Here is a 13,917-nt window from a genome sequence, read left to right on the forward strand (position 1 = left end):
GACAAAGGTTTTAAGTACAAAGAGGCCCATCAGATATAAAGGTAGAAACACCAGCGATCCAGAGAAAACGTTTGTTTATCACCAACAGTGTCTCAGTTCGTCCAATCAATCGCAGCCGAAAGAGAATCTGATGTTCGTCTCTGGTGATCCAAAGACACCACAAATACAAGAAGCATGTCCGAGATCAGACCCTTTGTGCGTTTACCCACCTGCGTTCAGCCGCTCAACTACCAGTTGTGGCTGAAGCCGGACCTCGTGGACTTAATATTCACCGGCAACCTGGAGGTCCAAGTGAAGGTGAGTGTCTCCCCGTGATGATGAGCCGTCAATCTGATGTTCCGACTGTGACGAGGCAAACCAAGAACTTCAGTGAAGGAAAGAAAACATGTGGAACATTCTACGGACTGGAAGAGAAACCAGTGTCTCTCTCTTCAAAGACTCTTATTTAGACCTCTTGAGGGATCAATAAAGTTATATTTATTTATTTATTTGACAGTAAAACTTTAAGGAAAAGAATAAATCATCTCAAACTATTTGAATCACAGTAAAAAAAAAACGTTGCATGTAAAAAAAAATTGTATTTACTGCCGGATAAAGTGTACGATTGTTTAAAAACAAAACAAAACAAAAATAAGGGAGATTGAACAGTCGTGCTTTAAAGCAACACTATGTAACATTTTTCTTTATCTTGTTGTATAAACAAATGCTCCCACAGTTTAATGGAAATAACTAAATGAATCATCTACAAATTGAAGTCTTTCTCTCCAAGATACAGTCTCTCTCATCATGACCATGTTTTGAACTTATTACTTTAAAAAGTTCTCCCACCGTCTTAAATCTTGGCGAACAAAAGGTTACGAGAGCAGAGTCCAGTATGACATAATAATGGCTTCACTCCTCCTCCAGCCAGCTGTAATCACGCCCGCTTTGTTTATACGACGAGTCCCTTGGAGGTGGAGACTTCCAGGTCTGATGACGCGCGGTGACTAACACTGATGTTGGACCAATCACAGCAGAGTGGGCGTGGTTAGGTTAAACAAGATTTCATCTCAAGTAAAGTGTTTTCAGTGAAATATCTTTATTAAAAGAGAGTGTTGTACAAACACAAGCTGATGATACGATAGAGGCACCTTTTAAGACACACTTAAATCAATCCGTTCAAGAGTAGAACCATCATGAGAACCGATGCTATCTGTCCGTTAATACCACAGCCCGCGGGTCATCATGGTCGTCCTCGAGTTCACATTCTTGATATTTCCAGCTCACGACGGCAACGAACGAGATCGTGATCAACTGTGCCGACATCGACATCAACACGGTGTCTTTTGTGCCGCAGGGAGGAGACGGTGAGAACTCACTCATGCACTTGTACTTTTCAACAGAACCAAAACTCGGGTATTTATTTTACGCGACGGAACGAGAAAATGATTCCATGATCTCGACAATACTTGACAGAACTTGTTCTTCACGCAGAAATCAAAGCGACGGGCTTCAACTACCAGAACGAGGACGAGAAAGTGACGCTGCTGTTCCCTCGCGCTCTACAACTGGGTGAGACGCCGGTTGATGCGAGGAAATATATAAACTCCTGCACGCGACCGAACCCCGTCTCCTTCCATAGGTTGTGGTTTACTGAAGGTGAGCTACTGCGGCGAGCTGAACGACAAGATGAAAGGATTCTGTCAAAGCAAATACACCACGCCGGAGGGAGAGCTCCGTTACGCTGCCGTCACCCAGTTTGAGGTACGACTGTGATCATCTGATCACTCATGAAAGGCATCAGAATATTGAACGATTTATTTAACTTATGAATCTTTGATTTTATTATTGAAAACGTCGGGGTTTTTAAGCATAGAATTTTTTTTTTTTTAATCATTTCATTCATTTGTTTGTTTTTTATTCTAGATAACTATAGATTCAATATTTTTGTTTGATTCTATAGCCTTTTAATTGAAAAATGTAGGAATAATATTTCCTAAAGAGAGAACTGTTGCTTTAGAACCAACTGACCTGCAAGTGTTTACACGTCGTCATGTGATCGTCTGCCTGTCTTGTGATTGGCTGAGAGTTTGATTGCCCTGTTCTCGTTATACAAACATTTATATAGTGAATTTAAGGGGCTATGTGAAAAACCAAAAACATTGAATTAATAAAAAAAATTGAATTACTGGAATTAATTATTATTTGATGAAAGTCTATATGAAATAAACTCAATTCAGTAAAAAAAATAATTACAAAAAAGTAAGACAAACCTTACAATATACAAATAATTTAAAAAATAATTAAATGAAATGATAAAAACAAAACAATTCACACTTGAAATTTAATTTAATTGAATTTGAAATATTCTGATGTCACCGATATACTTCCAACCGCGTCACCACATCTGTGGAGTCAATTCAATGGTATTCAGGATGAAAAATGTTATTTTTAAACCTGATGCAAAGATCTGTGATCATGATACGGAACAAGCTTTCACTTCATACAAAGAATAGTTTGCCAGTATAATGACTTTCAGTTTTTGATCAAATCATTTCTGTTGGCTCCGTGTTTCCTTGCAAACTCTTACAAACTCTCTTCATCTCACTTCACGACACTTAAGATAAGAACCTCTTCACTGAAAGAAGGAGCTCCATCAGTTTTGAGATGCATCCATTATTGAGAAAATCTCTTGATCTCCAGGCCACGGGAGCTCGCCGAGCCTTCCCCTGCTGGGACGAGCCGGCCATCAAAGCGACCTTTGACATCACACTGGTCATTCCCAAAGACCTGGTGGCCTTGTCCAATATGGTAAGTGTCTCCAGCATCTCACTTGAATTCTCCATCCGTCTTCAAAATACAGAGACTTTCCTCTCCTCAGAAACTAATGGAGAAATCGTATGTTTGAATGTCTTGGAGTGAACCGGTTTTTTTTTTCATGTGTAGACATTGCACTCGAGTTTCCTCCCACAATCCACACCTGGGTTAAGGTGAGGGTTTGTGTGTTAGGGACTCGCATGTTTCAAATGTTGAATCTTCCTCTCCAAGATGCAGTTAGTCTCTCATCATGACCATGTTTTGAACGTAATAATCTATAAAGTTCTCCCCCGTCTGAAATCTGGGCGAACGAGAGGTTACGAGAGTGGAGTCCATTAATCACGCCCCGCTTTGATTATAAAACAAGTCCCTTGGAGGTGGACACTTCTTGGATTGATGACAAACAGATGTTTGACCAATCACAGCAGAGTGGGTGTGGTTATGGTGAACAATTTCATCCCCAGAAAAACAGTATTTTTAGTGGGCGGGGCTTAAGATCATTTTCTAATGTAAATATTCCAATGAAATGAAACTTTACTACTGATGATACAAAAGAGTCCAACATCTATTTAAGACACACTTAAATCAACACTTTAGTTGCCCTCAAATTTCACTTCATCCACCAGCTCTCCTCTTCAACTTGTCCGTCTCCCTTCATCTGCTCAGAATGTCAGTGAGCAGAAAAGCTACTTCGATGACGAGGATGAGCAGCTGGTGGAGGTGAGGTTCGCCACGACGCCCCTCATGTCAACGTACCTCTTGGCCATCGTCGTCGGCGAGTTCCACTACATGGAGAGTCTGTCGTCGGACGGCGTGACGGTCCGAGTCTACACACCTGTCGGGAAAGGAGAGCAAGGACGGTTTGCGTTGGAGGTGAGAACCGGTTGTTTTAAACACCCGCTCACACACTAACACCGCTGGTGGCAGGAGGCCGCAACGCAGTGTAAATCCCTTCTCTTTGTTAAGGGAATACGGGGAACAAGGTTAAAAATGTCAAAAGTATGTTAAAAAAAAAGTATTTTAAGGATTTATATAACATGAATAATAACTTACATTGACTCATATGAAGTTTGATGGTAAAAATACAGTCATTTCGGCTAGAACTAAACAAAACAAAACACTCTTTGTTTTGTTTTGTTGTATTTCTTTCTTCATCTCTTCTCTTTAGCAGCTTACATTCACTAAATAACTAAACTTGCATGAGACTATTTTGACCTGAAACAATTCTTCAATTCTTGAATATTAGAAGTTGTTGTTTTATTTGTTTGATTTAATGATGTGGGGTTGTTTTTAGTCGTCAGATACGCCCCTTGACAGCTGTATTCATTACCTCAGTGTTTGGGCCACAGCTTGTCATACAAGGGTGATTGTCTGTGGAATTATACCAGAATAATGAACGGTTGAATTGAGCATTTAGAATGTTGAAACTTTTTTATTTATTTTATTTTATTTTATTTTATTATTATTTTTTTTTAATGTTGAAACTTTTAACTTAATTTTTCTTTTCTTTAAGCATTGAATTATCTTTTTTTTTTTTTCTTTTTTTTTTAATAATTAAGTACATTTTTGTATATAGGAGAAGGTTGATTTAGTTTGTTTTTTATTTTTTGTTTAGCTTTTTTAAATAATAGATTTAGAAAAAAAAGAAAACTTTATTATATTAATTCATTTTAGAGTTTGATATTATAATTCTAAATTAAATATGTTTTTTTCTTCTGTTTGTAGCCTTTTAAAATGAATAAAGACATTGTTGGTATAATGGTGACATTGAAAAAATTATAATTTTGAACACTTTTGATTTTTTAAACTCTTATCATAAAAAGGGTCCAACATATTACATCTGCATATTACAAATTAATTAATTTAATAATTGAATTAAAACAAATGTTACCCTTTTTTAATAAACACACTATTTAATTAAATGACTTAATAAAAAACAAATTCAAACTTTTAATAGAGAAACTGTTGAATCCAATTATTTAAAAAAAAAGAAAGGTTTCAACATTAAACACATCAAAACTTATATTTTCATAATTCAACGGTTCAATATTGTGATGGCACTCTAACTTCCATAACCACTTGAGATGTGATATCCTGCAGGTAGCAACTAAGATGCTGTCGTTCTACGACGACTTCTTCAGTGTTCCGTACCCTCTGCCGAAGCTAGACCTCATCGCCATTCCCGATTTCCCCACAGGTGAGTCTCCCAGTACGTCTCCCCGTCACCTTCACGATGCTTTGACACGTGTCCTGCTCCCACTCTGTCCAGGGGCCATGGAAAACTGGGGCCTCATCACCTACAGGTAGATTGTCCGAAAATAGGAATCATCGTTTGTGCATCGCAGTCAAATATTGTGGTTTCTCAGGGAGACGGCGCTGCTGATCGACTCCGACGCCTCCTGCCTGCCGTCCAAACAGTGGGTGGCGCTGATGGTGGGACATGAACTCGCCCACCAGTGGTTTGGAAACTTGGTCACCATGGTAACTAGTTCCCAGTTGTATACACACAGATAGAAACATATACATGTGTAAAGGGTTACACAAACATTTTTTAGAAATCTTTATCTCTGCGTTGCAGCTTTTGACCAATGAGGGTGTTTTGGTGATGTTCCAGTCTGTGGTGTCAATAAAGTTTTGAGACTTTATCGACAGCGACAGTTCGTGAACTTTTATGCACGATTGTTAAAAGATATCACAAGTACAACAATTTAATTAATGTTTATTGTACTAATAAATATATTGCATCGGTGTAGTTTTACTGATACAGAAAGTACAACCAGAGTTAATACGTAAGTCTTAATGAGACATAAGGTTCACTGAGGAAAATTTAAAGATTTAAAGTGCACTTTATAGTCCAGAAAAAAACAGTAAATTTAGTTGTGTGATTTACATTGGCTGTAATTTAGTTTACAGTGGGTCTACAAGAATAAATAGTCTGATAACTACTGGAAGGGGTTTGATGTGATGGGATTGGTATGTGTTGGAATGGAGAAGGAACTCTCTAAAGCACAACTGTGTGTACCCGGTTACGTGACTCGACTGCAAAATAAATATAGTAAACCCCTATAAAATACTTGCTTATGTACCTTCTAATGGCTCAAAAACCTGTTAAAAAAATATTTCTAAAAATTAGTTTTGCGTCAATTGAAGAGATTTTGATGTAATGACAAAACAAATGGTGGCGTTTTCTTGCACATCGTGACTCGCACATGAGTTTGTTGAATTGTGTTTAAGCAAAAAGGATTATGAGGACATTTTTAGTTGGAATTAGAGATTTGGAATATGGCAATACACAGGCAACAATATTCATAATACTGTAAGAACAACAATATATTTTTGTCGTATTTTCGAGTACTCGACTTGTTTTTACAGACCACATGACTCTTGATGAAGTTGTAACTGCTTTCATTTGTTTTGAAACCATAATATGTCCAAACATCAGCTTTAAAAGCTGCTGGAGGCGACTGTATCCTCTCGTCCTCAGTCTTCTTGCAGTATTTCGTTGTTCCTTTAGCTGTGGAGGACATAAAGTTCGCTGTCATCTAGTGGCCAGTAGTTGCAACAGAAAAATATCCTCTCGTTCTCAGTTATTGTCGGATCTCTTTTGTTCAATCATCTGACGATGATGTGAATTTTCAAAGTCAACAGTGCTGTCAAATATCGATACAGTATCAGGAAGAAAATATTGCGATATAACGCAGTATCTATATTTTATAAAACAGCCTCAATAAAATAAAAATTTAGAACAAAAAGGTAATTATTGGCCCCTACGATGATATCATGAGGCCCGGAAATATTCTATTGATTAAACACGAGACCATGTCAAACCAAGAGCCCTGGCGACCCAACATCCCTCTCCTTGTGGGCAGGAATGGTGGACACACATATGGCTGAATGAGGGCTTCGCCTCCTGGATGGAGTATCTGTGCGTCAACGCCTGCTACCCAGAGTACGACGTCTGGACCCAGTTCGTCTCGGCCGACTACACCCGCGCTCTGGAGCTGGACGCGCTTGACAGCAGCCATCCCATTGAGGTGTGAACGTTACCGAGGGTTCTATGAAGCTTCATGAAGCAGTGTCGTGTTGTTTAGAGGTCAGTAGGTGGTGCCATAAGTTTAAAAATGATGGTTCATTAGAACAGTTGTTCGAAAAAAAAGGAAAATAGTGCAGAGACCGCCATCTAGTGGACTCTGAAAATAATGACTGCTTCATGAAGCTTGTACAGTGTGTGCTGATAGTTCAAATAGTGTTTAAATACACAATTACTTTTTAAAAGCTGCTATAAATGTGCTTTGAATGTCGGAAAAGTTTGTTATTTTCGACTTTGGTATGGAAGTAAATCTTAATAATCCTAAGTATACGTTTTTTTTAAGCATACATTTTTTGTTTATAAAAATGTATTATTTTTTTTTAATTGGAAATTGAATTAAAAGAAACAGAAGATTTTATAAAGGAATGAATTTTGTTTTAAAGAGTTTGGGATGTGTTTGCAAATACTAAAAAAAAATGTTTTCTAAATTCAATGTTTTTTAATTCTTACCTTTTTAAATTCACTAAGAAATGAACAACTTGATCAAACTTCCATCTAATTATGCGCCAATAGTGTACCAACATTTTTATACTTAAACGAATCAAATAGGTTGAATTTGTATTTATTTTTTTAAATTTAATGAAATTAGAATATCAAACTTGTTCATTATTTTTAAATATTTGATTTATTTAAAAATCAATTTAAAAATAACAACACAAAATGGAAGACTTGAAATGTTTACATTAAATGCTCTTTCCTGTGAAATTGAATAAAAAAAGTGCTAAAAAATATAAATAACAACACATTTAATGTTTCAGATTCAAATGATTGAATTCATATATTTAATAAAAATAACTAATTTGACCTTTCAATAATAAATCTTTTGATTTCAATAATAAAATAAAATCAGTTCCTGTATATAAAGTGTGAATCCCACCTTCTAACACTCTGATGCACTTCCATACTGAAGGTCTCTGAAGGTCTCTCTGCAGAAGAAGAAACCAACATGTCAGTCGTGACGTAAACAACCTTGTGTTCCGCAGGTGGACGTGTGTCATCCGTCGGAGGTCAACGACGTGTTCGACGTCATCTCCTACAGCAAAGGACCTTCTGTGATCCGCATGCTGCACGACTACATCGGAGACGAGGTGAGAGTCGACGCGTGTTTTCGTCGCTCGGAGGAGGATTTGTCGCCATCTTTGTGTTTGTCGGGCAGGACTTCAGGAAAGGAGTGAACACGTACCTGTTGAACTTCCAGTTTAAAAACACCACTGCAGGTGAGATGGAGTCATGCTTGCTGACGAAGAACGTTTGTTGGGCTGATCTTGTTCATGTCTGCTAGTGGATCTGTGGCACTGTCTGGAGGAGGCGAGCGGGAAAACCATCGCTGCTGTGATGAACACCTGGACCAAACAGATGAACTATCCTGTTCTTGTTGTGGAGCAGCACCAGGTGAGACCCCCCCCCCCCCCCCAAAAAAAAAAATTCCCCAGCTTTGTTTTGACTTTTCCACTGCGAACACCTTCATCTTAGAGAGTAACTTCATAACATTTGTTACATGTTCACAGTCATGCTTTAAATTGATACATTCATTTGTTTGTATTTATGTATTAAAGTCGATGTATTATATATATTTTTTTGTTTTCATATTTTGCGTCACGATTGGTTTAGTTATGATCAGTCATGTCACCAGAACTGTCGAGCTTTTATTTAAAATAATGCCTGTTCACTCCTCAAACGATCCCTTCTTTTACTGAAAGGACTGAGATACATTTTGAATGTACCCCAAAAAATATATACTGACATGACGAGAGCCTTTATCTAGTTGTATATTAATAGGGAGCTGAGATAAAAGATACAAAACCTGCGAAAATATTTACGATGAAAAATTCCGACGTCCAGTTATTTAGTATTTTTGTCACGTCCTTGCATAGACTTAAAAATAACGATGTGCTTATGAAGCTTCATGAAACAGTGTCATGTTGTTTAGAGGTCAGTAGGTGGCGCCATCAGTTTAAAAATGACGTTTCATTAGAACAGTTGTTCAAAACAAAGTTAAATAGTGCAGAGACCGCCATCTAGTGGACTCTGAAAATAATGACACTGCTTCGTGAAGCTTCATCAGACCACTAGATCACTAGGGTCGTTTTTCTGTAGATTGAAACAGATCCCGACACTATCACTGACACTTGACAGCACTTTTCGCCGTTATAAAGTTATTAAGTAATTTTTATTGTGTTATTATTGTTGCTGTGTTGTTTTGTGGTAAAATTAGTGTTTTCTCTAGACATTTACACCAGTATCCGTTTAGCGTCATCTACGTCACTAAGATGGCGGCCGTTAAAGGGTTAAAGTGTCCATCGATCCACACCCAATCTTCTGGCTTCTACTATATTTTCGCACTTGTGTACTGAAAATATTAAGTGTTGGTGCAGATGTGCGCAATTTGAGACACACTGCTTGTATGATAATAATTACAAACTTGTAGTTACACAATTCTTATACAAGGGGGAGCCAGAAGCCCCGTTTTCTACTACAGATAATAGATAAATATTAATAGATATATGAAAAGTGCTGAGCTCCTGAAAACATTAAGTCAATAAGATTTTATTTGTTCTTTCAAGAGTATTGAAGCGAAAGCGTCTGTTATTTGTGATGAAGCTTCATGAAACAGTGTCATTATGTTCAGAGTCCACTAGATGGCGGTCTCTGCACTATTTTCCTTTGTTTTGAGCAACTGTTCTAAAGAAACATAATTTTTAAACTGATGGCGCCACCTACTGACCTCTAAACAACATGACACTGTTTCATGAAGCTTCATCATCACTAGCGTTCACGTCATGGTCTGACGCTGACTAGTTCTGATTTTGAATTTTCAGCAAGAAAACAACCGAATCCTCAGGATCTCTCAGAAAATGTTCAGTGCTAGTGGACAACAAAGAGGTAGTAGGTCCAACCTTTTCTACATCAAATGCTTTGTGTCTTTCAACTTCTTCTTTTACAAACTTCTTCACATCATGAGCTCTGGCTCTGATTTATTTAAACTACTATCACTATTTATTTATTTTCTCGGCCCTCGCATTGAAAATCATCGTCATTGGTTCTGATCCCCGATAGACGACAGTAGCTGCAAGTGGATGGTCCCCATTAGCGTCTGCTCGGGCGACGACCCCAAATCCATCAAAATGAAGGCCCTGCTGGTCCGACAGGAGATGAGCTTCACCGTCAGAGACGTCCCACCAGACCAGTGGGTGAAGGTAAAGACGGATTTTCCAACTATGTTTTGTGGCGACTCCTTTTCCTTTTGAGCTGTGACTTTACTTAGCATAATTAGCATCAGCAGCTAAATATGTTTTAAGATCCTGTTGATGCGTAAGCGTTTCTCCTTCTTCGATGCCATTTAATTCTTTAGTTTTTCTCCCTTTTCCAAGACGGGTCACATTTTCAGTTCTTGAACATTATTGTGAGTTTTTACAGTTGATTTTTTAAAACTTGGCAGGAACCCAAAAATCATAATCAATCTGAACCATTTTAACCTTTTGTTTTGCCAAGAATTGACCCGAAGTAAACTATTTGGGTGAATAAATGTGAGATTGTTGGTTCCAGCTCAACCCCGGGACCTTGGGATTCTATCGAGTCCACTACAGTGCCTCCATGTTGAACGGCCTGTTGCCCGCCATCAGGGATCAGATCCTTCCACCCGTGGATCGCCTCAGTCTCCAGAACGACCTCTTCAGTCTGGTGAGACGACTCGTGACTTAAGTGTGACACCGGAAGTCCTACTTTTAGAGAAAACATCTCAATAGAACCCTGTTGGTCTCACCCGTTTTTTTAACATGGAGCGGTCGTTAGGTTAGGAACTAAAGCTTACACGAAATAATAGAAATCAGATCTGGTTAAACCCTGGGTCAAGTTGACCCAGAGGCCGAAAAAACAAATGCGTTTCCGGTATCCCTTGTGTTGTCTCTGACCTCCACTACTGCATGTGTATTTCTGGAAGGTCGTTCACTTTGACCCAGAGACAACACATTTTAGAGAAGAGTTTGTCGTTATATCTCTATATCAGTTTCACGATCGTCCATCTCCATAGTTACCCGAGTGGTTCGAAGGCGAGTCAACTGGACTACAAGGTACGAGGAAGACTACTCACCTCTTGGAGGTTTCTTCAGTTCCAAATGTGAGTCGGTATATATCCTGCTTGGGTCAGGAACGGAGAACAATAACGAGGGGTATGAAATCAATGTATGGGCTTAAACCCATCAGGGACCCTCTCTAGGTCTTCACAACCCTCACCAAGACCAATCACCCTGATCAGGTCAGTCCAGTTGACTCGCCTTCGTACCACTCGGATCACCATGACCTGGATGAACGAGACCCTCGTCTATGTGGCGAAAACATACTTTGGGTCGGAACTTCAACTCATCACGTGGTGTTGAAAGTATGAAAGAAAATCTTGGACAAAATCTCCACGAGCGTCAAGTTGAGACCGACCTTGGTGTGAACAGGCTCGTGCGGGGATGATCGGCACCGCGGAGTACCTGAAGCTGCTGGAGGCGTACGCCCGCGAGCCCGACTACTCCGTGTGGAGCCACATGAGCTGCAACCTGTCCGTCCTGTCGTCGCTGCTGTCCTACGCCGACTTCCACCAGGAGATGCAGGACTTCGTCCAGAGCATGTTCCTGCCCGTCGGCCAGAAGCTGGGCTGGGACAGCAAACCAGGAGAAGGTGAGGCGGGCCAGAACCTTTTCTTTTTGTTAAAGAGACAATTTGATTTAAAATGCATGTCAAGAAGCTTGAAGAAGATTTTTAAATTTTCTTCAGCAATTTCTGCTTTTATGGGTTTTTTCATACATGTAATACAAGAGCGAAATAAAACATTATGACGATACATAGATCCATGACTCTGGACGTCCAGGACGGATCAGTACAAGACGTCTATAGAAGGAGATTCTTTTAGATTTCTAGTCCCCCGTTGGCAACTCAGTCGTCGCCTCCTAAATTCCTGTTGTAGATGTTTGGAAAAAGATGTCTCTGACGTACCGCCATTTTCTCCGGGTTAAAGGGTGCAATGGCGCCATCTAATGGTTGCGTGGTGAACTGTTATTTAACGCCATATTCATTCAACTAAAGTGGCTCGTTTTAGGTCACTATGATGCGCTGTTGAGAAGTCTGGTTCTGCAGAAACTGGGGAACACAGGACACGGACCGACAGTGGAGGAGGCCCAGCGGAGATTTAGGGATCACATGAGGAAAAAGAACCCCCTGGACGCAGACATCCAGACCCCGGTATGCATTTCACAACCTTGGTATTTATTAACCACCAACTCAACTTTTATATTACATCAACTCGGTTGGTGTATTTGCAAGAATCTTCCGATGATACTCGGGAGCAATGATTCGATATATATTTCGATACTGTATGGTGTCAACATTTACGTGTAGTCAAGGCTTGTAACTATTGTGTAACCGGCAACACACTGTTGTGCTATAAGGTTCTGGCTCCATACAAACACCTCTTCAATCCCATTACAGCAAAGCCTTTCCAGTAGTTATCAGACTCCAAAAAAATCAAAATCAAATGGCTAAAAGATAGATCCCACAACTTAATTTACACTACTTTTTGCACTTATAATAAAGTCTCTAACTATATTGACACTACTCTCTACCGGCTCACAAAAAAAATCCCTGCGTCACTTGCAGGCATTTATATATTGGTGCAGAATGAACCTGAAGGAAAAAAATACATGTAAAAAGAAGTTGTATGCGTGCGTTTACATGTGTAAATGTTGACACCCACAGTAGGATCAAGAATATATTTGTAGTATTGTCGCGTACTTGACTCTGGTGTTGCAGAATTTACAGACCACATGACTCTTGATGAAGTCGTAACTGAATTAATTTGTTTTGAAACCAAAATATGTCCAAACATCAACATAAAAGCTGTTGGGAGTCACTGTATCCTCGTTGTTCATATAGCTGCGGATAACATAATGGTTGCTGCCATCTAGTGGCCGGGAGTTTAATTGCAACAGAAAACTAAACAAACGCTGTGAATATATATACGATTATTTTTTCATATCCTATATATGTGAAAAAAGAATTGTTTTTTATTTAACACACACTATTGAAATATAAACCATAAAAGGTAAGATTATCTGAAAGCGAAAATAAATAAATATTTGATTTTCTTGCTTGTGTTTTCCACGGCATTAGTTTCAAATGTGTCCCTCAGGTGTATCTGATGGTGCTGAAGCACGGAGACGCTTCCACACTCGACACGATGCTGATGGTGAGTCTCGACGCTCGAGAGGAGACGTGTCCACATGTGCAGTAACTCCAGACCTTCAGCTTCACAGAGACACCGACGTCCAGGAGGAGAGGAACCGAATAGAGAGAGTTCTCTGCGGCGTCACCGATCCTGACCTCATCCAGAAAGTTCTCACCTTCGCCCTCTCGGTAGAAACGACGAGTCAGACCGTAGAGAAAAGCAACGTTTACTAATAACTCCTGCTCCTCTGTCAGGAGATGGTTTGTCCTCAAGACTCGGTCTCGGTCATCGGAGGCGTGGCTGCCAGCAGCAAACAGGGACGGATCGCTGCCTGGAAGTTTGTAAAGGACAACTGGGAGGAGCTGTTTCATCGCTATCAGGGCGGGTTACTGATATTGAGACTCATCAAGGTAACGCAGCAACGTGTTCAAGGCGGTGTTTCGAGTGCCTTTCTATTGTCCTGTGTTCGCAGCTCACGGTCGATCGTTTCGCGGACGTCAAAATGGCCGCCGAGGTTCAGGTGAGACCAATCGTTGAGTCGCATACGATCCCGTACAGTCGTCTTTAACTCCTTCTTGTACGTCCCAGAGCTTCTTCACGGACAACCGGGTTGCGTCGGTGGAGCGCACCGTGCAGCAGTGCTGCGAGAACATCCGCCTGAACGACGCGTGGCTGAAGCGAGACGCCGACCAGATCCGACAGTATCTAGTCAAACGGAAAGAAGCTCAAGGAAGCATCTGATTAAAACCTTCCCGGGGAAGTCAAGACTACATTAATCGCACTTTTCTTGTGAATAAAACATTGTTGGGTGTTTGTGCGAATA

At 39.8% G+C, this 13,917-nt stretch overlaps 1 protein-coding gene across 1 annotated transcript; it reads left to right on the forward strand.

The window, feature by feature from the left end:
- Positions 1-105: 105 nt before the first annotated feature.
- LOC148089537 (puromycin-sensitive aminopeptidase-like) lies at positions 106-13,836 on the forward strand. Its single transcript, XM_087784254.1, has 23 exons — positions 106-297; positions 1,262-1,346; positions 1,474-1,551; positions 1,622-1,743; positions 2,683-2,790; positions 3,463-3,669; positions 4,897-4,993; positions 5,066-5,099; positions 5,163-5,277; positions 6,666-6,830; positions 7,870-7,974; positions 8,043-8,103; positions 8,169-8,278; positions 9,706-9,769; positions 9,944-10,083; positions 10,433-10,567; positions 11,332-11,551; positions 11,970-12,112; positions 13,059-13,115; positions 13,175-13,282; positions 13,349-13,504; positions 13,567-13,614; positions 13,683-13,836. The coding sequence occupies exons 1-23, from the start codon at positions 175-177 to the stop codon at positions 13,833-13,835; spliced, it is 2,634 nt and encodes an 877-aa protein (XP_087640380.1). The 5' UTR covers positions 106-174; the 3' UTR covers position 13,836.
- Positions 13,837-13,917: the final 81 nt, after the last annotated feature.

Source organism: Callionymus lyra, chromosome 1 (genome assembly GCF_982586985.1).
Source record: "Callionymus lyra chromosome 1, fCalLyr1.hap1.1, whole genome shotgun sequence".
Taxonomy (NCBI): Eukaryota; Metazoa; Chordata; class Actinopteri; order Syngnathiformes; family Callionymidae; genus Callionymus; species Callionymus lyra.